Here is a 27,211-nt window from a genome sequence, read left to right as displayed (position 1 = left end):
TGGCAGAAGTACTGCATTGCATATTACTGCTGCTCATCAAAGGACACAACATAAGTTACAATATTACCTCCTAAGGCAGTAACCGCTTATGTTTTATGTTACTTATGCATTGCTCTTGAAAAGCCTCTCCATAAACATAATCATTTGCTTTAATCTAAGGTAAAGTTATTCAGCCAGTAAATGCCAAATATCACCACTGAGAAGGTTTTCCAGTCCTATTCACAAACTCTAAACCAACTTCATATATACACAAAAATGATTGTAGTAATTTGCTCAATTTGTAGCTTCATATGAGATAACAGTAATATAACACAGTAATATGTGTTATACTGTAGAATATGCTATATAAACTAATATTACTACCCCTTTACCTGGTTTCTTCCTGTCTCCACCTCTCTTTCCATCTCTCCCTCCCTCCTTTTACCTCTCAATTTTTGTCAACTTGATGGACTTTCTTTCTATGGAAGATGACAGTGTTCTGTCCATGCATCCCTCCATCTATTTTCATTTGGCGGCATTAGTGATACAGAGATGAGAAATTATCTGCTTACCTGCACAACCTGATTCATTCATTCATATGTTGATGTTCGAGTCTGACAATGCATTGTGGGTGTCTACATTCAGACTTTTTCTCCTCCCTCTCCCTGATTCTCATGTTATCTTTATAGGTCAGTGTGTGTGTGTGTGTGTGTGTGAGAGTTATATCCTCTGGGATAAGCCATCTGTATGCAGTCACAGTATCTGTTTTACAACGCCACACGCACACGCACGCACGCACGCACGCACGCACGCACACACACACACACACACACACACACACACACACACACACACACACACAGTAAGAGGGAGAAAGAGAGAGAGACTAAAGCTTCCCCAAAGGAGAGCCACAGAGGCACAGTTAGCATTTCACAGCACCTATAAACTCAAACAATCTGTCTTACAGTCGACTGTCATTATTCATGTTCTGATACCTGATACATGAAAGTTCGAAGCTGGCTAGTTTTCTGAATTTTAATGAGCTCTGTGTTGTTGTTTGAGCTATGCAAGATTCAACTTCTGCTGGCACTTCAAAGTGCTGCTATTGCATCAGCTCATAGTCAGCAGTTAACTCTAGTATGAGGAACGTGTTCACACCGTTTGAATAATTTGTACTGCTGTGTGAATTCTGGGTAATTTTCCTGTAAGAAATGGGTTTCAACAGGCACATTCAAGGATCTCTTGAAACTGATTCATTTTGGGGTTTAAGGCACATCATCACATATTGTATAGAAGTATTCCTCCTGTCAGGATTTCACTCCTTGTCAGCCACCAGATCTGTTTTTCACCTGCCACGACTGGAGGGAGGCGTCTCCCCTGATAGATGGACTGTGCCGTTGGATGAGCTGAGGGGTTTGGGCTTACAGACAACAAGAGCTTCTGCTCCTCTGGGGAGGTTGTTGGCCAAGGTCTGTCATTGCAATGGAGCGTCTCCATTGCAGCCATTTTTCACCCTCAGTGACAAGATTCCGATTTGCTATTTCGGCTGCCAGTCGTCCCGTGTCCATTCATCAAAGCAACAAATGGCTCAAGGAGGGGTGGGACTATCCATCACTCTGAGGTCTCATAGGATGATAGGGTCTGTCTAGCTTTACTAGATATTAGTCATGAATCAGGGTTGTAACTCTCACTAAAATGGCTGTGCTATGTGAATGGATTTATCATTTGAAGATAAAAATCATTTAAACACTTCAGCATTGCTACCTTCTCAACAATACCTTCAAATATTTCCAACTTTCATTTTTTTCTATTTGTTAATGTTTATGAACGAACAACGACAGATATACTCTTAAAATGCTGTTTTCCTCCTTATTTGGACAATTCATCAGAATAATGTAAAAGCAGGCCTTTCTTTCACGAATTATGTGTTGCAAGTGTTCATCTTCCTACAATGAAGGATGCCAAATTTTCTCCTGGGCCATGAAATATGAATATGAATTTGAATGAATCATCTCTTTCCAGTTAGTGTCTAGATGTGTGCATTTCCTCATGCATAGGTTTGACTCACAGGTGTGCATGTAAGCATGGAGATGAATTGAAATGATTTGAGGCAGGTCTTCTGAGCTCTAGATGTGACCATAAATGTAGTGTTTACAGTTTTAGGTCTCTTGCCTTGTGCTGTGTTAACTCTTGGCAGCTGTTTTAGAGTTAGTCTTCAGATGAAAAAAGATATTAGTCTTAAATGAGTCACATTTTAGTCAGTTTCATCCATTATAATTTTTGTCTCTTTTATGTCATCATCTTACTTTTAAGTCATCATCTTACTTTTTGCCAAAATGCAGTTTTCAGGGGTAGAAGCAAGATTACTCTGGTTACCAGCTCAGGTAACTCTCATCTGCTTTCAGCTCAGACAATAATTGTACCGTCCTGAGATTCCATCTGCACGTCCCTTATCCACTCCAATGACAAAGACAATGCTTAAGTGTAAACTGACCATGCAGCCTGTTTTGGATGTCCGATATCTGGCAAACAACATTTTAGTCGCATCTCGTCTTGTCAACAAAGGAATTACCTACATTTTGTCATAGTTTGTATCATCGGATATTAGTTTTAGCTTGTTAGCATCTAGTCATAGGCATGGAAAAAAATGTCAGCAGCAAACTTTTTTCCTTCTTCCTTAATGAAGTCAACACTGTATTTGAGATAACTCCCAAGTTAGAACAAGATCATTTGTTATCATTTAGATAACAATAGTTTTCTCCTCAAAGTAGTAGTTTTAGTAGTCTCTACAATGCTGACGTCCACTTTATTCACATACTCTGTCCTTTCACTGCAGGTGCAATAGAGTGAAAAAGACACAAAAAACACAAAGTAGAGATGCACCTGTGGTCATTGACAACAAACAGCTTATATTTTAAGATGTAACTGTATTGTGATTAACTAAGATTTGAGTGTGCATCTGTCTGAATGAGGCATGTGAAGGGCACTTGCTCCAATCACCACATGATTTACCTGCCCTTCATAATGAACAGTTTCATGCAGGTGCAACACAGTTCATTAACTTAATGTGTATTACCGACACTGACATGACCTAAGGAGATTACTTAAATGGTCCTGTAGACATCATACTAATTATTTCCAATGTAGACCTTGTCCTTGTGATTGTGCAAGCCATAAAACTTTTGTATGATCTGGATGTAGTGAGTCTGTGTCTTTTAACATACTTCTGGTTTCCTTAACATAAAATCATTTTGGTACAACTGTACCAAACATGGCTGAAACAGTTTGTAGAGCCTCACACATTACAGGCTGTAACGATTAGCCTACATATACTCCAACAGAGAGTGCCATCGAGCCATAGGAATAAAACTACTAGGTATTCCTGTGATTTATTTCACATTTTACCTCTCCTGTGGTAGGTCCTACAGGCTATTTGGAGGAAAGACAAATCATTGCCCTTCAAGCTATAAAACGTTGCCATTCCTCATGTTTTTTTCAATGGAGGCAGTTACATATTCAAGTCTGCAATGTCTGTCTGATGTGCTCATATGCACACATGCATGCATATGTTTCAGCAAACATGTCACATCAAAGTCATATAAAAGTAAACAAACTATTGCTCCTTGACGCACCAGTGTCTGCACTTGTTCACATGGGCTCAGTTTTTAATAACTTAACTTAATTAGAAGGCTCCAAAACATGCTTAGTGTTATTCTTGCACCTCTAAAGTATTAGAAACATAATGTGATATCTGGCCCAGCTACTCGTCAAGCTGATATTACAGTACATTCACACCCAGCAGATCCACCTATAGCTACAGGGGTCTTGTAGTTGATTCACTTTCTAAGAACAGTGATGGTTAGTGCCCACCTGCTGCCTTTAAAGTTGGACCTCACTTTAAAAATATGTGGGGTCTTTATAGTTAAGCAAGATTTATGCCTGAATCAAAGGTTAATGGAGTCCTGCCATAAATTCCTGTTGGTATCACTACCACGATATTACATGGTGTGTGAGACATAATTACATCTTTTCCAAACAGTTACTGTGTTTACATAATTTCAGTTTATTGGTCATACAAGCAACCAAGACCACTTTGTGTCATAAATAAATGAGGCTACTGTCAGCATGTGTGCAGTGACGTCCAGTGTTCACTTAGTCCATTGCCAGACTTCTTAGTGCTGTTATTGTTAAAGAAGTTTTTCATTGACATTGATTATCCTGAGAGATTCTGGACTAAACCCAACTAATCCCTTAAAACAAGCCAGCTCATTTATCTTCCATCAATTTTACCACTACAAATCTAGACCTCTCATCCATAGTGAGTAAGTACAGTATGTGACCCAGTGTCTTTCAAAGTTAGGCGACATCCCTGAAGTTTGTTTCAAAAGAAAAAAAAACATTCTAGCTTATTCACAGATGTGTCTCTGAATGTAGTTTTTCCTTAGTTTATTTATGCATTACCGTCTCACAGTCTATGTACAGTATGAGCTACACCTTCTGTAACTGATATGAATTAGATGACTGTGTGAATAGTATTAGGCCTTTTACAACTATAATAAAGTTTCTACCATAGCCTGTCACTGCCTCAAGAGCCTTTATAATTATACTTTAAAGAGGGGATAGAGGGAGGACTAGCAGCCACTACACTGATTATATTACAATACAGAATCAGTCCTATAATCCAAGATTACTTTTAGCATTATTAATAACACTTTAAACTTCTGCATTACATGGAGGAGGTTGTTGTAAATGGACCTTTTCACATGAGACCAGTGTTTGATTCCCATGTGAATGTTTGTTACTGTTATTTTTTTTCCTTATCTGTGATAGTTCTACAACTTTAACCACGTTTATTATTGTAGACATAATACCATAGGCACTGTAACCTTTCAGAAGTTATTTTGACCAAACATTTCCATAAATGTGTACGATTGGTCCAGTGCTTGTGATGGCAGAACAGTTGTGTGAGTCGTATGATTGTTCCTGTGATGACAAATCTTCTTTAAAGCTGTAAATGCCCTGTGGGTCATATTTTAAGGTGAGTCATTTAGGGTGGAGGACTTTTTTTGACCTTGTTCTACTAGCTCTGAAAAAATGTCTCTGCCTGTGATGTATTAGCAGCTTGGTCAGGTTGTCTTGTGTCTAACCCACTGCATGCTGGCAGAGGTTGCAACCATTTTATAATGATGTCCTTGTTTCATTAGTCATTTTAACAAGCTTTCATCAACCTCCACTTGCTATTTACTGCAGGGGAATCTATCTTAAGTGCTCCTCCATTTAGTTTCATAACTCAAGTGATGCATTTTGAAGGAGCAGGTGCACAATTACAGCATGTAGACATCCAGTGGAGATCTGGCCAAGAATGCATTTACATATTCTGTCATTTTCTGAGCATGACCCATCATGATAGAACAAGCAATTTTGAGACTTTACACTCCCCCTCTGAGTCAGCGCCCTGCTCTGCAAGTGGCCGTTAGCTCTCTGAGTCTGAGAGGGGAAGTCAGGGAGAGCATGTTAAATTACAAACAAAATGGGTTTTCTGAATACAAGTGGACATATAAAGAAAATGAATGGGTACAATTGCAATTAGACAAAAGGAAGGAGAGGGAAGTACCATGCTGAAACTTCATCAGCTTCCTCCAGTCCTCGTAGTGATACAGCCACATGCTGTGTTGTGATTCTCCTGCCAGGGAGGGGAGCTGCTGGCTCCCAGATAGAAAGTGTTTGGTGTTATATCTACAAGCATCATGCAATGATTCATCTGGAACCACAGTCATTTATCAGTGCCACCATTGATTTGTTGCTGTGTGTTGCTGTGTACTAACTAAATATTGTGCCCAGGGCAGAGTTTGTGAGTGTGAGTTATCATGATAATTTTGTCTGGAAAAAGAGCACTATGCCTTTAACTCACGCAAAACATGCTTATCTGTAACCTTTTTAGAGAAGGTCCCTGCTTATATGTTTATCTGTCATGTTTTGTGGAAATAGCCAGTGTGAAAGTGGAACTAAGAACTGGGGGAAGAGTCATTATACACATATCGGTCACACACATACACTCATACAAAGGAGAATATAGAAATGGATGGAATAAAAGAGTAAAGCTGACACAGGCACCTACACAATACGTATTTGATGAATGGCTCAACAGCAGGAGCTTTACTTCTTAACCCTCAACCTCTTTCTAGTTTTCCTGCTTAGTCCAGGTTCAATCGGTCTATAAACGCAAGTGGGTCTTTTTTTTTTTTTTTTGTCCACTCTCATGTTCACTTCCCTCTTCTGCCCCCTTTCATCAACATCAACCTCTCATTTCTCTTTTCTCTTGTTTCTTTCACCTCCTCAAAGTCCTCTCTCACTCTTTCATCTCTGTCTCTCTCCCCCTCTCCAGGTTTAAATATAGATGGGAGTTTTTCTGCACTGTATCCAGGCAACCTATCCCCCATATGTAAAGAACCAGCAGTGCTCAAGTTCTGTAATTTTCTTCCTTCCCCTTCTTCCTCCCATCTCGACTTGTCTCCTCTCCCCTCCTCTCTTCCTTTTTACTCTTGATGTTTTCGTTCTTTTTCTACTGGCCCAGCTGTGTGTGTTTCTACGCAGATGGTCAAGATTGTGTGTCTGTGCACTACAGTCAATGATGTGGAGTTGTGTCATGCAGTCATGTGGTGTGTTTGTGTGCATGTGTGTGTGTGTGTGTGTGGTTTGGGGGGGGGGGGCTCTGGCCCAGAAAACCCACAACATTATTTACCCCTGAAGTCACAAGCTATGCTAACAGAAAGGGCAGGCAGAGAAAGTATTGCAGCCAGACTTGAAAACAACTTGTCAACCTTGTAGGAGACCACTGAGATCACCTCACCACCAGTCACTAAATTATTCAAACAACCAATCAGTGAATCAGTTTTAATTCATTCAGTAAACAGGTCAGTCAAGTACACTGTAACTGGTTGATTAATGATTAATCCAGACAGCTGGAAAACCAAAAAGTAGTGACAGATTGTTCAGAAGTTATACACAGGTATTCGCTCAGTCAATCTTCCTCCTAGACACCCTGAGATAATAGAGTTTGAGAGAATAATGTGTGTGTACATGTTTTTGTGACATTATGTTGCTAATTTTCAATGCCATTGTTATGAGGACATTTTAGACTCACAACTTCAACAGGCTTTTTTAGGTTTACAGCTGGGTTTTAAGGATAAAGTTAGAATCAAGTCTAGGTTAGGGTTTGGGTCTAGGAGGGAGTGCTTTACGTCAATGAGTGTCCTCACACACACATACAGTCAGACATGTATGTGTGTGTGTGTGTGTGTGTGTGTGTGTGTGCGTGTGTGTGTGTGTGTGTGCGTGTGTGTGTGTGTGTGTGTGTGTGCGCCATTGTGGAGCAGGGCTAGGGCAGGTGCACATCCTATAAGTAGCAGTAGCAGCCCATCAAATCCACAATCACTTTAATTTATCACTAAGCCAGCTGGGTCCTAATTATGAAGCTGCTGTTGCTCTCTCTCTCTCTCTCTCTCTCTGTCTGTTCCTTTCTAATTTTCTCACTCACACACATGCACACTATATTTCTAATAACACATAGCATGTACAGAAGAGATGCATATGCCCTACACATTCATCGATGTTAAGTTTAATAAATAAATAACATTTAAATACCTCTTATGATTGAACAGCATCTCAATCCTAACCCAACACCAAACAACAAACCATATTGTAAATATCGCTGGTGAAATGGTCTAATTTTTAGATGTCTGTAAAGATGAAATAAAACAGACGTTAGTCAGTTTACTCCCCAAGGTAGTTCATCTTGGATGCAACCAGCTGATTTAAAAACTACACAGACTTTGGCACAGTCAATGTATTTTTGTACAACGGTTTTGTATCTCTTGCCTCTGTCAGACTTTAAATATTTGCATTGTACTAAACCAGACGCATGAACTAACACAATGCCAATTATGTAAAGAAAGTGATTTGTGTGCAAAGTGTGTTCCAAGGTATTCTGCACATATTTTGACACCTGTATAACCAACACAAGCTCATAGAGCTAAACCACCTCATTGGTCAGGTGTGTTGTGGTTTATATATAGATGCTTAGAGAATAAAATTGTGTTTACCTGCTATATTTAATATAGAAGACCCTTTTGTCATGAAGACAGACTCCAAGGCATTTCTTCTTTCCAGGCAGTGTACAGTACTGACCAACAACAAAATGTACCAATCAAATGTTTTAGACTGAATAGGGTAGCCTATGGTTGGGTGAGGGCCCTGCCAATCTGAAATAGCAGGGGTTTGTTCACAGCCTGGGAGGATGTGTTTGGGTGTCACAGCATAGGGCAAAAACATCTCTGTCAGCCTATTTTTAGTGTACTAGCACTGCATAATGAGCTTGCTAGCCTGTAGGCCTGTGCCAAGCAGTGGCTAACTGCTCTGTGACCTTTACCAGCATTGACTCTGCGAGTGTGTGTATGCATAGTTGTCTGGCTGTACAGTCTGAGAGACCAGTATGAGATTTATACCGTGGGAGTGAGGACATTGTGGTCGGTCCTTTCTGACACACTTTCAAAGGGCTGTTTGAGAGGTAACGTTTGGAAAATGACTGGTGATAGGTTTAGCAGAATATGTGCTACGTTCTTTGTGGGGACTTGTCTTTGGTCACCACAAGGAAATCAAGTCCTCACATTAGTTTGCAAGCAGGTTTCAGTCTCCACAATGCAGGAAAAACATGCCCCCCCACACACACACACACAAAAATGGACAGAGGGCAGTATGGGTAGCTGTCACAGCAATTTCTAGTGGCTGAGAAATTTCCTGGAGGAGCAACACCCTAGTACACAACACACACACAAACACACATCAACACCACCATCTACATCAAATCTTCTATGAATTTCTGCACTCCATACTGTCTCTTATTGTATCAGGTAGTGTCTGTGCTTGCTCTGTTTGTGTCATCAGAGGCAGTATTGTACAGCCTGTGTGCCAAGACTGAGCCACTGAGCTGGGGAATAATGCATTAATACTGACTGCCTCTTCTGCCCTAATAAACAGCCCAGTCTGGCGGTGGACAAGATCCTCTCATTATTAAAAAGATATGCTATGGACAGTATTGGGGATATGAGCTGATTGGTGTTATACTATATAGTGTTGGATCAGCAAGGCTTGCTCTCTCACCTCACATTGATTTTCTTTGGACATTTGATTCTTTTTTTCTAGCTACTGGTTCAGTATCCACACATTTCTATGTCACACATGATTTGTGGTGTTCCAGGGAAAAATTGATTAGGATGACTCTGAGACATTTTTAAAATGTCAAATATAATATATAAGATATAATATCATTTTTAATAAATACCCATCTTCAATTAGTATATAAAAAGTTGATATTGTTGTTAAAATATAAACTTTATTTGTATGGTGTGTGCTTCATGATCCTTGTGGATCCTGCACTTTATAGTTTTACTGAGTTTTTCAGTTACATAATTTTGTGAGAGGTGTCTTTGTATGTATATAGTCAACACCATAATAGAATCACAAAAAATCAGCACAGCACTATGACACTGTTTTTGCATTTTTATGCCATTTTCTACTATGCCCCCCCCCCCCACACACACACACACTCTCTCTCTCCCTCCCACTGCCTCCCCACCTCCCTCTGTCTATATCTCTCTCTACTCCCTCCTCTCTGATTATCCTCAACAGAGCATCTCATCTCTTTTGTGCGGAGAGTAATTTTTTTTTTTCTAGCAAAACACTTTACAAGAACACACTTCTTTTCTCTGACCCGCTCCTTTTATAATTCTTCTTCCTTTTCTGTCTAACATTGTTTTTTCTACGAGTAGTAGTAGTAATACTCGCAGCAGCTGAACGGCATCGCAGCTCCATCTACAACTAATGGACTCCTGTTGTCATCTTCCATCTCTCTTTTCTCTTCCTCTTCCCCATTGTTGCATGATGATTTATTCAGTGTTTCGGACGAGCTAAGAACCAGGCAACCATCAGCCAGAACACTGCTGGGAGGAGGCCGGTTAAAGAAACTCACTGAGATGTTGTAAGAAAAAAAATGAAAAAGTGATGCCGGTGGTGGTGTAATAAGGAATCGTGGTCCAGCTGAGGACTGTTTTGAGCCATGCAATAGGAAGGCAGAGCAGAGACTGAAGGCAGGCTGGGATTCAGTTGCATGCTCGAGGTGAAAGCTGTTGAACAGCTGGATGTGTAACAGGCTACTAAACTGCTGTGACCCCCTCCGATTGTGAGTCTGAGAGGGAAGAAGCCTGTGAGGAAGAGGACGAGTAAAGTGGGAAGGAAATATGCGGCAATGGAGTGAAAGCATCTCTTGCATGTGACACCTGACAGTGTCTCCTGGCATGAGACTTCTGTCTATGCCACACTATACCTACTGGACTGCTTCTGCAATGTGACATACTTGTGGTCACCACAGTGAAGTCTCGGTGTGGGTCCGTGAAGAGGGGTGGTCACAAGCATCCAGGGGACCATCCTGACCCTGACCCCACCGCGGTGAGCTGCCGCTAAGTACCATGGTCCTGCCATCGCTGCTCAAGCTCCTCAACGTCTTCCTGCGCCAGTCGACCATCACCAAAGCCGCCACCACTGATCACTGCCGCTGCCCTTCCTACTGCCCAGCTGCCCTAATGCCACGCCCGCCCGGCCTGCCACTTTCTTGCCGCCATGGGTGGGAGGCAAGAGGGCACCAACGACATCTCACTGAAGGGAGAGAGGTGAGACAGAGATGAGTAAACTATGTGACTGGGCGAAGGTCAGGAGAAATAAAAAGTGGAGGACAAGTGTAGGACCGAGTGTGTTTGTATAAGTTTGAGAAAGTGCGTGTTGGAGTTTATGATGGATAAGGCTGCAAGGTTAAGATTGTAACATGTACAATGTATTATTATTATTATTATTATTATGATTAACCATATTATTGTTGAAATTACTGAACTCTGCTTGTTTTGACTTAACGAACCCCCCTAGATACTAGAGAACCAAAACTTGTCCATGACATTCAGTCAGAGCAGAATTACTGGAGATTGTACATTAGTCTGAATGTTTTATTTTGTAGTTAGAGACACATTTTCTTGTATCGCCCACCAGAAAACAAATCTAGATTCTGTTGCACTGACCTTTTAAATGTAATACTTCATTCACTGTGGTGGTGTAAATTAATATGAGCTCACACATAGAGTGGAGGCAGCCCATCTGTCTAGTTTGTGACAAAGTCAGACAGCAATAGAATCCTTACCAAACAACAGTAAATGTGACTTTAAAGTCTTTCATAAAGTTGCAAATCAGAAATATATTCCTTAAAGAAGTAAAGTGGTGTAACAGCAACATCTGACAGCAGGATCTTCTTTTGCTTAAACATTGATATCTGTCTCTGTGCTGTTGTTGGTCTGTAGTGTCTGCAGGCTAAACAGAGTCGCTTTCTATCATGTCAGCTTAACCAGTGAGACATCGAGGGCCAAATCAAAAGTGAAGTCACTGTCCTACATTAAGTGTTTCTAATAAAAATAGCCGTATTTCAGTAATGCCTTGAATAGAGATCAACTATATATTAATGCTATGAAATCAACAGCAATCACATATGTAAACCAGTGTAAAATAATATAGAGTGGCTGTGTGAGATTTTGGTTTGAACAGAGAACCACAATTTAAATACCCATTTTAAATTGCAGTTTGAACAACCTATTGCTAAACGTCCTTTAAATTAAATAAAAAAACATAGATGCAACAATGTAGTATAAATATGCAACACTTTCCCACACTGTTTCCCTCATGTTTATAATTGTTATCATGATGATGCCATGCTAAGCATCAGCTAAGGGTCCTGGTTATAATGACATTGTGCCATTTCAAAGAATGATGCCATGTCTACAACACGTGCATCTTGTAGCCTGCCCACTGTTTTTATAATGGTCAAGGTCTGGTACATTCAGCTAAACCTCTAATTGGCTTTAAAGCTCAATGATCAAACAAGTAGTCTAGTATTTTGTCTCATTTAGTACTGAAATCATGCTACAGTTGCTGAAGCTCACTGACCAGGATACAGCATATTGTACCCAGAGCTAAAGGGGGACGTTTCTGTCTTTTGTTTCTGAAACACGTTCAGTAGTCGTGGATCACTGGTCAAACATGGAGCACATTTTCACCTGCTCTGCAGCACATGTAGTCGTGATACAGACTGGCAGTAAGATATCCAATTTTGGCTCAGGCTCTCTCTTTCTCACATTCTCTCTCATTCTCTGTTCCTCCTACACAGCTTACAGACAGGCAGTATTTGACACCTGAAAGCACCCTTAGTTTTACATGTACCTGCTGCCAGTGGTAAAAGTTATGTAAGAGTTTGGCAAAGCCTGAAATAAGACACAGCCGTGGATCCACATTAGAATGAGAAATGTTTTTGACGCAATTAAAAAAAGAAAGTCCACCCTCACAGTTAGACATTATCTTTGAACATACATCTCACTGTGTGTGTATGTATATATACAGTATACATATATAAATATATATATATATGTGTGTGTATATATACTAAGAGCAATATTATAATTACCAAATGGCTCCATTCCTTCTTTATAAAAATAAGCAGTGTGAAAAACCTCAGGTTACTTTCAGAGATCTACCTACAAAATGATTTTGTTTTCCAAATAATAGAGTCTTGAGGTAAAAATGTTCAGCAGACAAATGTGTAACTATCCCAGTGCATGCAGTCACTATATATGCACTTATACCTCAAGACAAAGCAAAGCCTAGTGCATAAAGCTGGGAAGATGAAGGCAACTAGGAGATAGAAAGCGAAAGGCTGGGAAACCAAGAGAGAGTGAAGTAGTGTAGCTGGTGTTCCCTGACTCCCACACGTTGTACAACAGGCCTGAAGCGATTTGCAGAGGCACACAACTCTCTCATTCAGCTATGATGAGTGTATTTTTGAGTGTCTACAGTCATTATCCATTGTAGAGGTCCACTTCTTGCCATGTTACTTAACTACCGCTGCACTTTTTTGAATCACTTAGATAAAGTGAGTGTTGCAGGATTAAGGTTCAAGAAATGCAACCAACTGTGTTTTTGGTGAGCAGCCATTCTTTGGAGTGAATCTGGGTTTTTTGTGTGTGTGCGTGCATGTGTGCGTGTGTGCATGCTTGTGTGCTCGCACATCATCAGAGCTTAGCCCTCAACAAAGTGGAGGTGTTGATAATGACAAGCAAAGCTTCTGAAAAAAAAATCATGCTGATGCCTTCTCTGCATGTTTTCCTGACTTGGCTCAGCTTGACTGGGATTAAGAAACCTACTGAGAAGACTTAATATGCACCCTCTCTGTCACCCAACTGTGAAAGAGCTGCATTTTCTGGTGAGAGGAGACTGTAAGAGGATGGTGGGGCAGAAGAGCAGGGGAACAGAGAGGACGGGGATGCTGAATGAGAGAAGGTGATTGTGGATATTGGATGCGGCTAGGATTTTTAAAAAAAATATGACTTTCTCACAAAGAAGTATCACTTCAATGTTATCTAGAACTGAGGCAGGGAAATTGACTTTCTACACGTTTTTGGTCTGGACAAGATGTGGCACATCCACCTTAGACAGCATTGCTGACCAGAAATGGAGCATTTAATTATACCGTGATACAAACAAGAACAGAAGGTGAGATGAGGACAGAGAAGGAAAGAAAGCAGAAAAGTTTAGGTCTTTTGGTTAATAAGCAGATAGAGAGTGAGAATATTAAGATTTTCTTCTGTAGCATGAGGTTGCATTAAATTTACAGGGTTTGGACTTATTGTATGTTACCATATACTAAGCAATTGTTGTTATGCTGAGGGTAAATAACTCAAAGTGCTTATTTTTTTATGGTAACGCTTAGTTATGGCTGTGAAAGTTAAAGACTAAAGTAAAACTGTGATTGTTGTCATGTCTGATGCCATATAACGTAAAGGCTGTTACTGATCCATTGCATTGGGAAGGTGACATAACGTGTGTAACAGATATGGAAAAACACTCTTGCTGCTATAGCAGGTGCCAAACAGTAGCGGTACTTAAACTGTGAACACTACAGTAGATTTCTCAGCACCAAAAATGACTCATCCCACAGTCATCTTCTGCCACATCTAAACTCACCACATGATCTAATGACTGTATCTCTGCCACAGATTATCTGAGTGTTTTTTACAGTAAAACAATTTTCATGTTTCTATGAATAAACGAAAGCTATTCAGACCACTCATCAAAAAAGAGTGGCATTAGCGTTCAACCACAGGATATAAGAAGGGTGTTAAAGCAACACAAAGTTGTATTGAAGAATTTTAGCTTTAGATTTTTTACATTTACAACAATAAATTAAAAGTATGCCTTTAATCAATTGAGAAGGTGGGATCCAAGAGACCAGCTCATTTGGTTGGCAGCAAATGACGCATTTGCGATCATGTCGATACACATATAGTGCAGAGCTTGGTATTTCTGTGGGATACGTATCGCATGCTGGGAGCATTAGTCTGTTGTTTGGCATAGGGTTTCCTGTTGTAATTGAATTCAGTTTTTCAAATTTCTATTGTTATTTTCATATTAAACTGACAATTGCTATACAGTCTTCCAGAATCATTCATGTGTGCATTCATGCATCCACACTATATACACAAGAGAAATGAGTGTGTGTGAAAATCAGTTGCAAGTGTCTCTGGGATGTCAGTGTCTTGGATAATGATTTATAAATTACAATGGTACTTAGTGAACCAGTGGGCTGTGAGAGAAAGAGAATAGATGTGTACCCATGGACCAATCCCACAGGACCTTCATATTCTCTGTGTTTCATAAAGTTGCAAATGCTGTCATCTTATGTTTTGTATTTAATTTGTCTAATGTCACCAATCTTGAAAATAATCCATATTAACTGATTGATAGTTATCCTGATATGATGTTAGATAAGATAAAATAAGATCAACTCTATTAATCCCTAAGGGGAAATTCATGGACATTCTTATACAATTAAACATAACATTTCAAACTTGGTTTCTATAAAACTACTTTATATCTACTGCTCATTTACCAGGCTGTGCAGATGTAATATGCACACTCATAGAAGATGCATGGTAATAATATAATAAATACATTTAATGTTACATACACCAGCATTACTTATTCAAGTGGCCTGAATCCATAGTTTGAATTTAATGCATGGTGGCATCCTCTGATCACATGCAGCTCTGTTTAAAGCCACATGAACAACATTTACAGTTCTAAAGTCAGTCATGTAAGTGTAGTCTACAATCAGTGGCAAATATGTTAGCCTTGTGTCCAGAATATGAAGTTTAGTTTAGTTGTGTTTATGTTTTCATTTTTTTTAAAACTGTGGGTAATACAGCAGCAGTATTTCCAAGAGAGCAGAGTGGAGGGGGAGGTGGTGCTGGCGTTTTTGCTTCCGTCAACAAAGATTAAATCCTCTGACGGGTTCTTGTTGAACTGCAAGACTTAAGGCCGCCGTATCTCTAACACAATAGTAATGGCTGAAAGCAGTTTATCCTCTGTCTCACACACACACACACACAGAGCAAAGATATTAAAAACCTAAGCTGAGAATGCTCACTAGAGACACATTTCTGTGTGTGTGCGAAGTCAACATCTCATATAGTGAGGCAGAAAAAGTACTTGGTTAAGTTGAGGCCTTAAAACTATGTGGTGGGTTTTAGGAAAAGACGAGTCAAAACACTTGTCAATTAAAAAGCACATAGTTTCATGCTGGAATTGAACACCTGTCCACTGTTTTCTGACCCACCCCTTCACCCCCAGATCAAACTTTCTCCCTTCAGATCTTATGTCACCATAAATGCATCATTGGAGGTGCTGCTCTTACCAAATACTAACACCAGCGTGTTAACAGTGTCCTCTATTGAATCCTTACTTGACAGGGGTTAATATTTGACACACTGGGAATGAGGACAAGCTCCAAAAACCACAATGCACTTCCTTCTGTAGTGTGTTACTGCTCTATGTCAATTTCAAGATCGGGTAGATCAGTGAAAACAGGGTAAGGGTGAAAACAGAGACGATGAGTGAGATGAGGAGGAACGATTAGAGAGACTGAGCAACCTCCCTAAGCATTGATGAAAACTGGAAAAAAGGACGATGGTAAGGAGGAGGAAGAGGAGAAGGGAGAGAGGGATGGCAGGAGAGGCACTGGGGCAGGGGAAATATGCTCCTTGGCTATGTCTTAGTGGTAGCTGTCAGAGAGAAAAGGGTCAGCCAGGATCCAGCCGTGGCAGCAGGCAGCTATAAAACTGATATATACTAAGAGATGCAGGCATAACCATGCATATGCATAATCCTAAGTATCAATGCTGACAGAATACAGTAAGCTTGTAAATATGCTCCTATAAAGTAGACACTTATATGCATATACTTCTTCTATGGAAGGAGATAGTCATTAAAATTTATATTATGTGTTTATATTTATATTATATTATTATATGTTTCCTTGGTCAGTGCTTAGAGGTATCAGATTGTCCAGTAATAATCTAAATAGGCAGAGCAGGACTGTCAAACTTTCTTAATCAGTTTTAGATTAACCTGCAAGTTTTAGCATGTCTGGGCAATGAGCTTTTCCTTACTATAATAGAAATCAAAGTGTTATTAATAACTCACATTATTTTGTGTTGTAGTTTACCTGTTCTGGACTATTTTTCATTCCATGTCCACAATGCAGACTGACGTGCACACTGTCTGTTATCTGAATATTTCCATCGTTTGAAGCTGACACTGAACATCTGTCCTCCATCCCCCAACATCCTAACAATCTTTTCTGACTGACATGTCACTCACTAGCACCTGTCTGATTTACGTGGGTTTTCTTGTTCAATTTCTGCGTAACATCATTCAACACTGGTGAGGTAATGCATTTTCACTAGATGTGTGTGACCCCCTGCACAGGTGGGTTTGATTATTGAGACTCGAGTGCATCTTACCAACCTTTAAAACAAACATTTTACGTCTTTTATGCAATAACAGAAAATTTTGTTTAATTCCCCACGGAAAGGTGTCGCGTGTGTCATGTGTATGTGCAGATCTTTAATAGATGGGTCAGGAGCCCTGTGCACACATCTTTATTAAACAGACATGTTTTTATATTGCATTATTAAAGGGGTATCAAACAGATGAGCTATTGCTCCCAAAACAACAACCTTTGTGCCCTTCAGTGCTGGTGGCCAGTCTGTTTACAGTAGAAATTGAAGCCTCTGATGATATTTGATGATATTTTTTGTGCTGCTGTTTGAACACTGCCAGAGCAGTCTCCTTGTAGTATGGGCATGAATCAGACTATTGTTTGACCAGTTGGTCATTGTGAAATATTGACTCCGGTTGATCAGACTTCCCACACATCACAGCTTGGTAACACAGAAGAAATGGACTAGAAGAACCACAGATATAGAAGCACATGATAAAACAAAAAAAAAAAAGAAAACATGTCTTTTCAAAATCACAGGCATCTTATGAGACTTTTTCCTGAAATCTATGATTTACATCGTCTTTTTTATTCTTCTAACTTTAACTTGTTTCTTTGTCTCTCTGTATATGCTCTTCAGCTCTTTTTCTACATCCTTCTGTCTCGCCCACTAGCTTTCTCTTTCACACACTTTCTTCTTTCCAAAACTGGGTATGTGCTATGGCAGTTTGTTCGCTCTCACTCATGCTCTCTCCTCACACTCTTCATCTCCCATTTCCTACATCTCTGTTACGTTAAAGTATAAGTTCCCAAGATGCCCTGAGGCAGCTTTATGAGGATCTGTCACTTGTTCCGATAGTGAATGATAGTGGAATTACTCTCTGTTATAACAACACACATATAAATCTCCATGTATACAAAAATGAACATGTGCACCTGCAGAGCACATACAGTGCATTTAGACACTAACATTATTTTCAGTGTTCTTATGTTGCAGCCTGACACTATTCCACTGATAGGTCAGTCTCCATGCATATATGCATATCAGATGAGCTTTTACACAAAGTTCTGGTTTCATTTTCCAGACATGAGAAAATAAAATGGGCATTATGTGTCAGATTTTAAAATTACACCAACCCTTTGTGCCTGATGCCAAACCACAGGAAAATAGAGGACTTTCATGCCACACTCTCCAGTAGTGCTCTGAGTTGTTGGATTACAGTTGATTGAAAATTCCCTCAGCCCAGCTCCTTCCCTCTAAACAAAGAGCCAATTGAAAAGATGGTAATTGATGCTTGGCTAAAAATATCACTATAACTGAGCTCAGAGGAGTTTTCTTCTCATGCTGTATTAATTCATTGGCATGCTTGGACTGTAATTGTTTTTTTTTTTTCTTTTCTACACTCATTTACATTTGCAATACTGCCAAATAAATCTCACACTATGTGAAATGGAAGTCTCCCAAAGTCTTCAACACCCCTCCCTAACAGATTGAGGGTGTCTGCTGCATTCAGCTGCCATTAACCTCATACTAATACAGTAAAGTATAATAAAGTTTTTTACAGGCAGTATGTAGGTAGTTTCATAAAGGCTGTTTTGTTCATATAGATATTTATGTTAGGTGTATCTGAGGGGGACTGATATTGGCTCCCTCTCTCACACAAGAGACATGTTTTTCTTAATTCTGTCAGGCACGTTTCTTGATCAGACACAACCAAAGGCAGCTACTAACAGTTTGTTCAATTATCTATCAAAAGATAAGAGAGTATTTAAAGTGCAAAAGATACAGAAAGCAGGCTTTTCAGGTGGACTTTGACTTTCCAGCTTCACTTTAAGTTTTAATGTTTTGTTTCACACTTCACTCTACAGGTATGTGTGTCTGTGCATGTAGTTCAGTCGTCTGTACCAATAGAGAATTTAATTAAAGATCAATGAGTTAAATGGCTTTAACTATTCAGACACCACCATGTGTATCTCTGAGTGGAGGTGGGGCAGTTGTGGCCTAATGGATAGGGAGTTGAACTTGTAACCCGAAAGTTGTGGGTTTGAGTCTCAGGTCCGGCAGGAATTGTCAGTGGGGTGGAGTGAACAGCCAACACCCTGTCTGCTGACCCTCAAGCAAGGCACCAGACCAACAACTGCTCCTTGCAGGCTGCCTGCTGCCCTGGGTGTGTGTGTGCACACCCTGGGATGGGCTAAATACAGAGCACAAATTCTGAGTATGGGTCACCATACTTGGCCACAAAAGTCACTTTCAATTTGAATGTGTACTATTAAAACATTCCTGTAAAAAGGCTTTCTGTTTCCTCTTAACTTTATAACCTTGTCCCTTTTGGTTCTGCTTTGGTGTTGCGGTACCTTTTCTGTTAAACAAACTGTTTATCTACTCTGAAATCAGTTTTATTGGAAGAACTTTATTTTTAGGAAGATATTTTATGAAGACATCAAATGGTGTAGAAGTGTGAAACAGTAAATACACTGTGAATATATCTCTTCATCTTTCTCTTAATTTCTCTCTGCATAGTCTCTGAACATCCATCCATCCATTATTTATACCTGCTCATTCCTAACCTTTTATTAATCCATCAAAATGTTTAGTACCTACATGGTGCTGTGAAATATTAATTAATTCTCTTGTGAAACTTCAGCAGACTTCTGAGATTTTAATATTTTTTTTATCTGGCAACTTTTAGAAAAGAATATGGCAGGTTTGCTGGGTTACCAACTGTGTACCACATATCTGATATTTTAGGCTTAAATTTGGTTTATATATAAGGCATCTCATCTTGTCCTCTTGTTGCTTTCCTGTCAGTCTGATGCTGTAGCAGTCCACTTGACAGATTTAGCTTATTTGAATATGATTTTGAATATAGCTTGTCCTAACACTTCAAATGCACAATAAATATCACAATCTAGTCAGTTCAGTTCATCTGGCCTGTCAGTTTCAAGGATAACTGTCAAATTCCAGAAAACATGAATCAGTATTGACACAGCTATCCTCAGAACTATATATACAGTGGGTACGGAAAGTATTCAGACCCCTTTAAATTTTTCACTCTTTGTGTCATTGCTGCCATTTGCCAAAATCAAAAAAGTTCCTTTTATTTCTCATTAATGTACACTCAGCACCCCATCTTGACAGAAAAAAACAGAAATGTAGAAATTTTTGCAAATTTATTAAAAAAGAAAAACTGAAATATCACATGGTCATAAGTATTCAGACCCTGTGCTCAGTATTGAGTAGAAGCACCCTTTTGAGCTAGTACAGCCATGAGTCTTCTTGGGAATGATGCAACAAGTTTTTCACACCTGGATTTGGGGATCCTCTGCCATTCTTCCTTGCAGATCCTCTCCAGTTCTGTCAGGTTGGATGGTGAACGTTGGTGGACAGCCATTTTCAGGTCTCTCCAGAGATGCTCAATTGGGTTTAGGTCAGGGCTCTGGCTGGGCCAGTCAAGAACGGTCACAGAGTTGTTCCGAAGCCCCTCCTTTGTTATTTTAACTGTGTGCTTAGGGTCATTGTCCTGTTGAAAGGTGAACCTTCGGCCCAGTCTGAGGTCCTGAGCACTCTGGAAGAGGTTTTCTTCCAGGATATCTCTGTACTTGGCCACATTCATCTTTCCTTCAATTGCAACCAGTCGTCCTGTCCCTGCAGCTGAAAAACACCCCCACAACATGATGCTCCCACCACCATGTTTCACTGTAGGGATTGTATTGGGCAGGTGATGAGCAGTGCCTGCTTTTCTCCACACATACCGCTTAGAATTAACGCCAAAAACCAGACCAGAGAATCTTATTTGTCATAGTCTGGGAGTCCATGTGTCTTTTGGCAAACTCTATGCAGGCTTTCATGTGTCTTGCACTGAGGAGAGGCTTCTGTCGGGCCACTCTGCCATAAAGCCCCGACTGGTGGAGGGCTGCAGTGATAGTTGACTTTGTGGAACTTTCTCCCGTCTCCCTACTGCATCTCTGGAGCTCAGCCACAGTGATCTTTGGGTTCTTCTTTACCTCTCTCACCAAGGCTTTTCGCCTACGATTGCTCAGTTTGGCTGGACGGCCGGGTCTAGGAAGAGTTCTGGTCATCCCAAACTTTTTCCATTTGAGGATTATGGAGGCCACTGTGCTCTTAGGAACCTTGAGTGATGCAGAAATTCTTTTGTAACCTTGGCCAGATCTGTGCCTTGCCACAATTCTGTCTCTGAGCTCCTTGGGCAGTTCCTTCGACCTCATGATTCTCATTTGCTCTGACATGCACTGTGAGCTGTAAGGTCTTATATAGACAGGTGTGTGCCTTTCCTAATCAAGTCCAATCAGTTTAATTAAACACAGCTGGACTCCAATGAAGGAGCAGAACCATCTCAAGGAGGATCAGAAGAAATGGACAGCATGTGAGTTAAATATGAGTGTCACTGCAAAGGGTCTGAATACTTATGACCATGTGATATTTCAGTTTTTCTTTTTTAAAAATTTTGCAAAAATTTCTACATTTCTGTTTTTTTCTGTCAAGATGGGGTGCTGAGTGTACGTTAATGAGAAATAAAATGAACTTTTTTGATTTTGGCAAATGGCTGCAATGACACAAAGAGTGAAAAATTTAAAGGGGTCAGAATACTTTCCGTACCCACTGTATATATATATATATATATATATATATATCACATTGGGTAAAAACAGCATGTTTTGGGCAAAGTGAGTTTATTGTGCTAATAGTGCAGATGGTCAGTACTGTCCTCAAATACAATCCTATCTGCACTTTTAACAATCCCTGTGGCAATGTTTATTTAGTTTCACACAGATGGATAAAAATAACCCACAAGATTCTCTATGAGTGGATGCACAGCTGAGAGGGACACTTGGCTGAGCTGTAGTAATGTGTGTGTGTGTGTGTGTGTGTGTGTGTGTGTGTGTGTGTGTGTGTGTGTGTGTGTGCGTGCGTGCATGTGTGCGTGTGCGTGTGTGTGTGTGTGTGTGTGTGTGTGTGTGTGTGTGTGTGCGTGCGTGCGCATAGTTTGTGTTTATCAGTGTGTATTTGCAAAGTGTTTCTGCCTGCTCACACTTGAGAACTTGTGTTTATATGTTTATGTCTGGATAAAATGGATAAACCTGGACAAAAATGTTCACTTTCTGCATTTCATCTATTCAATTTCTGACCATGACATTAATGACATAGATAATATTTAAATGTGAAAATGTACCTGGCAGATGATGCAGACGCCAATTCTGATTCTTATCAAAGACAGGTGACAATAGAAATAAAAATGGAAACAATTATTTGTGTGAAATCTTTTAATTGATTCCTATACAATTTATTTCTATCTGTTCCAGTCAGGTTTTTCTCCCATTTATCCCTAATAATTCCCATGTTTGTTTATGTCCTCTCAGGTAAACACAGATGGGGGTCCTGACTGCAATTCAGATGCAACTAATAGAAACCATGAAAGGTTCCCACAGCTGTTAACACTGATCAGCCCGTTAGATATTTAGTTTTCTGAAACTAGTGATTTGTGAAGAACACAAGTCACTCAATGAGCTTTACACCAACTAACAAATCTTATGTTATAATCTCACATTCAAAGTTGTGTCAGGTAAATTGTATGAGTATGAGTAAATTTTGTTCAATGTGGAGGTCTGTTGCATGTCTCAAGAAAGAAGAGAGTAGGTGGGGGAAGCAGGATGTGGTCTCGATGTCTTGGTCAGTCCGAGTGTAAAAACTTAAATGCAACCACTTTCTCATCAGTTCGCATCTGCACAACTTAACGTGAAATGTTAAAATATTCTTTGGTCCTGATGAGCAAAATCATGCATTTATGTATATAAATATGTCATATGTCATGGGGCCAGAGTTGGTGAAGAAGGATGATAAAGAACAGATGGATGGAAGTGTCCCATATGGTCTAGTGGTTAGGATTTCTGGTTTTCATCCAGGTGGCCTGGGTTCGACTCCCGGTATGGGAACTGAACATTGTCACTAAAGGAAAAATGGTGATGCAAAGATTGCTGGGCAGGAGTCTTTATTAATTACACATTTGAATCATTATTTAATAATGTATTTATTTCTTTCATTTTGGCACTTTTGGTCCTCCACAGATGTGCTGTGTGAATGTTTACGTAGATATTGGGTGAATAGTGTCAGACTCACAGTCCCCCTTTTAGGGACAGAGAGGCAGCAGTTTTTATGGCCAAGCATGGTAATGTTTGAGACTGGCTGACTTCATCTAAACTTTTGAGAGGAGGCAAAAAGGCACTTAGGAATGAAATGAAGCTGGTGCAATACCTACCAGCTTGGGAGGGAATCACTAATATATATATATACACACACAGTGTCTGCTGCTGTCTGTGGCTCACACAGTGATCTTTTTATTTTAAAATGTACTCTGTCTATTCCATTGTCCTCTTGTCCTTTACAACTGGGGGACAATGCATAAACAGGGCTATCACTAATCAGTCTCATATGGATTATAAATATCTTACAGTGCACGTATAATGTTCTCTTATCAAAGCCTTTATCAGTAAACTTCATCTCTAGTGTTGCATCTGCCTGCAATATATTGTAAGGTCTCCCTCATATTTTGATAGAAGAAAACATGGCAGCAGCAACACTTGCAAACCACCTTAACTGGAAGTGATTTCTTTATGCAGCTACTCCGCCATTTGCTGGGGCATATTTCCACACAGAACACTCTCTCCATGTGTACAGTACACAGTGCTGAAAGTCTGTCAAACCTCACTTTGGATTTGTAGAGGTTTTTTGTCATTCGCTGTGTGATTGTATTAGGCAGAGACAGAAGGCAGGCTGTGCTAACGCCTCTTTGAACTGATTCTTTCCTGCTTTCATACACGGTGAGTGCAGTGCAGACAGGAATACATTACTGCAAGTCAAGCTGCTTAAAACTGCACCATAATACCCAAGATTTCATTCCTGGTGTGTGTTTGTGTTTTAATATGTGTGCGTATAAGGCAGAGCCAGCGAAAAGGAATCTTCGTGTGTGTGTTTGCATATCTGTGATTTATATGTGATTCTAATATGCTTATATGGGGTAACTTTTCAATTGTCATGTTTGAGCTAAAGCTCTTATGTCACAGAGAAAGAAGATGTGACTGGAGTCAGACTGTGTGTGTGTGTGCGCGTACATAGTTTTTGTTTATCAATCCACGTTCCATCAGCACCACTGTTTTGTACAGTCTCATAATGATGCCGTTTTCAGCCTTCAGTCCATTTCTGCCAGTTGTTTTTGTCTTTATGTCAAACTCCTTTCTTGCTTTTTCAGGTGCTTTTACCCCTTTTTCTCAGTATTTATCTTCCATGTCTCCTTTTATTCAGTTTCTGATTGGTCCTCTCTACCCAGGTACTATCTCTGGGTGCAGATGTGTTGCCAGAGTACAAGCTCCAGGCTCCTCGCATCCACAAGTGGACTGTGTTGCACTATAGCCCTTTCAAGGCAGTGTGGGACTGGCTCATCCTGCTGCTGGTCATCTACACTGCCATCCTGACACCTTACTCAGCTGCATTTCTCCTCAGTATCGAGGTGCACTTTCAATAATTACTAATAATCTATCTATCTAGCTATCTGTCTGTCTCTCTGTCTGTCTGTCTGTCTGTCTGTCCAACCATCCATCCACCCATCCATCTAAAGGTTAACACAGTATTGTGGAGACCAGCTTTTACAAGTTTGACAGAAGTTTTTCATCTTAGATTCATTATACTACCATGTGTACTGCAATAGATATTACATACAGAAATACACACACATGTTCACATATAATACATTTAGGACTTCCATGGTGGACTTCTAAACAAGTAGAAAATGTTTCTTAGGACAGTGTTTCCCTCAGAAAATAAAAAGTCTAGTATTGCTTTTTGTTATACCTGATCTCTAAGACTTGGACCCTGCTGGAATGTTTGTTTTTCTTCATTTGTTTGCCACATACATACAGAGTTTCTCTAGACCCTTACTGCTAATCCATTAGAGTGAGGTAGTCACACATAACTGTACAATTTTTATCATATTGAATTCTAACTCTCTTCTCCTGGCTACCATTATATTATCTGTCCCTTATACTGTATATTCTCCATTTCACTCCTCTGTCCTCTCTTCACAGAAAGAGGCAGCTCTGCAGAATTGTGGTTACTGCTCTCCCCTCAGCGTGGTGGACCTCATAGTGGATATCATGTTCATTATCGACATCCTCATCAACTTCAGGTCTGGCTATAGATATAACATGAATAGATATATATACAGTAGGTGTGTGTTTTTAATGTCAGTGCCGGGCACTCTTCCTCTCAGGACAACATATGTGAACTCTAATGATGAAGTGGTGAGCCACCCAGTGCGTATCGCTGTCCACTACTTCAAAGGCTGGTTCCTCATTGACATGGTGGCAGCTATTCCCTTTGACCTGCTCATCTACCGTGACGAAGAGGAGGTATGTCACAATGGAGTGATGTTATGTGGTGCTGTATTTTGAGAGAAAGGAAGCAAGACAAGTGTGACTGATTTGGAAGGATAAAGAGAACCAGTGCTGTTGTACTAACATCACATCTATCATTTCTGCCACTGTCTACTGGGATGTAGAGGAGATAACAGGTGACAGGTTTGTGTTTAGGTTTTGTAATGTGCCGTGGCCACCTGCTGGTGAGACCCCTAAACTCAACTCTAAACTCAACTCTGAAAATGTGGGACCTGTTGAATGATTTTAGTGTTCAGTCACGTTCTCATTGTTTCACTGTTTGAAATTCAAAAGACAAAAAAAAGAAGCTCCAGCTTTTCTGTTTTTCTCTTGAACACTTCACCAGTTTAACTGTACTAGGGCACTGGAGTGAAAAAAAAAAAAAAATTAAAAAATAAACTCCAGCGTGTTATCTTTATAATAACAACATAGACATGCATGGGCTATTTTGGGATTAATAAAAACGTTCTGACTCCTGTGACTTGCGACTGTAAACTGAACTTCTTTAAACTCAGTGGAGTAGTTCTTTAATTGATGAAATGAAATAATTACAGCTTAATTTACTGGTCACTGAGTTGCTGAAAAGATTAAGAGTGGAGTGATAGTGCTGGTTGGAGAATTTCAGAGGGAGGTTTGTGTCTGAAGGAAGAGGTGGGAATTAGAGGAAGAAAGAGTGCGCTGTAGGTGTGTGCAGTCGTCTGAAGATACTTCCTACATAATGAGTAAGAAAAGCACTGAGGCTCAGGTCAACAGAATCACTCCATGAAACAGATCAGCTAAGAGTTATTCCATTGACAGAGAGGTACATGACTTACATTTATATGAGAGAAAGTGTGTAATACAAACATTTTATTTATAGTCATTAAGTCACACAGCAAGCCAGAATAGATGAATGTGGAAACTCCCAACATTTAAATACTGATGGTAAGAAGCTTTGCCAAGGCTCACTTCACTGATGCTGTCTGGGAGAGACCACTGAGCCAAGAAAGTGGAGATTTTCATCAGCAGACAACTATTATTTACTGTGAGGACACAGACAGAGCAAGACTAGGCTTTCTGCCAGCACAGTAATCGGCCTGTTATTTATTTGTTGTATGGACATGGACGGGGACTACTGAATCGAAGTAGAAAGGAAAGGTAACAGACAGGCCCAAAAATGAATGGGAGTCAGGATTTATCACCTCCACAACAATGAATCACACTAGGACAAGGCCATGGCTGTACTACCTATGTGTGTGTAATTGTACTGTATGTGTGTCAGGATGACACCAGGTGGGAGGACTATGAACAGATGTCACGGCAAAGGTACTTTGTTTTTTGGGGGGAGGTTGCTTTACTATACTGTATCTCTATTTTTCTCTCTACTTTCACTTCTTATGTCTCTCCCACTCCCATCAGACCACCACATTGATTGGTCTCCTGAAGACTGCTCGTCTCCTGCGATTGGTGCGTGTAGCCAGAAAGCTGGATCGCTACTCGGAGTATGGTGCAGCTGTCCTCTTCCTCCTCATGTGCACGTTTGCCCTCATTGCTCACTGGCTGGCCTGCATCTGGTAAAATGCCATAAGACTGTTGATGAGACAGAAATAATGTGGGCAATAAGCATGCATCTGTCTGCAGAGTTAAAAAAAAAGTTTTGTTTTCTCAAAGCTACAATCAGTAATATATGCTATAATCAAAGTGCAACTATTGTTGTTTTTCCTAGGTATGCCATTGGTAATGTAGAGAGAAATGGGTCGATTGGCTGGCTCCACACACTGGGGGACCAGTTGGGAAAGCACTACAATACCAACGTCTCAGGTACTGACAGAACACAGGGTGTAGCGCTCATACTGGTAAGAAACAAAGTCGTAGGACTGT

The 27,211-nt window shown here is 40.1% G+C and overlaps 1 protein-coding gene and 1 non-coding gene across 2 annotated transcripts in view; both read left to right on the top strand.

Moving 5' to 3' along the window:
- Nucleotides 1-27,211, top strand: part of kcnh2b (potassium voltage-gated channel, subfamily H (eag-related), member 2b) — a 169,517-nt gene that overhangs the window by 130,094 nt on the left and 12,212 nt on the right. The window contains exons 7-11 of the mRNA XM_026292651.1: nt 24,250-24,429; nt 25,004-25,104; nt 25,189-25,327; nt 26,750-26,904; nt 27,057-27,151. Coding sequence (XP_026148436.1) covers nt 24,250-24,429; nt 25,004-25,104; nt 25,189-25,327; nt 26,750-26,904; nt 27,057-27,151 — 670 coding nt within the window. The remainder of the gene's footprint in view (nt 1-24,249; nt 24,430-25,003; nt 25,105-25,188; nt 25,328-26,749; nt 26,905-27,056; nt 27,152-27,211) is intronic.
- trnae-uuc (transfer RNA glutamic acid (anticodon UUC)) lies at nt 22,787-22,858 on the top strand. Its single transcript has one exon. It is a non-coding gene; the product is annotated as a tRNA-Glu (tRNA).

This window comes from Mastacembelus armatus, chromosome 20, assembly GCF_900324485.2.
Source record: "Mastacembelus armatus chromosome 20, fMasArm1.2, whole genome shotgun sequence".
NCBI classification, from domain to species: Eukaryota; Metazoa; Chordata; class Actinopteri; order Synbranchiformes; family Mastacembelidae; genus Mastacembelus; species Mastacembelus armatus.
Note: the sequence above shows the minus strand (reverse complement) of the source record. Positions and strands in the feature narration are given on the sequence as shown.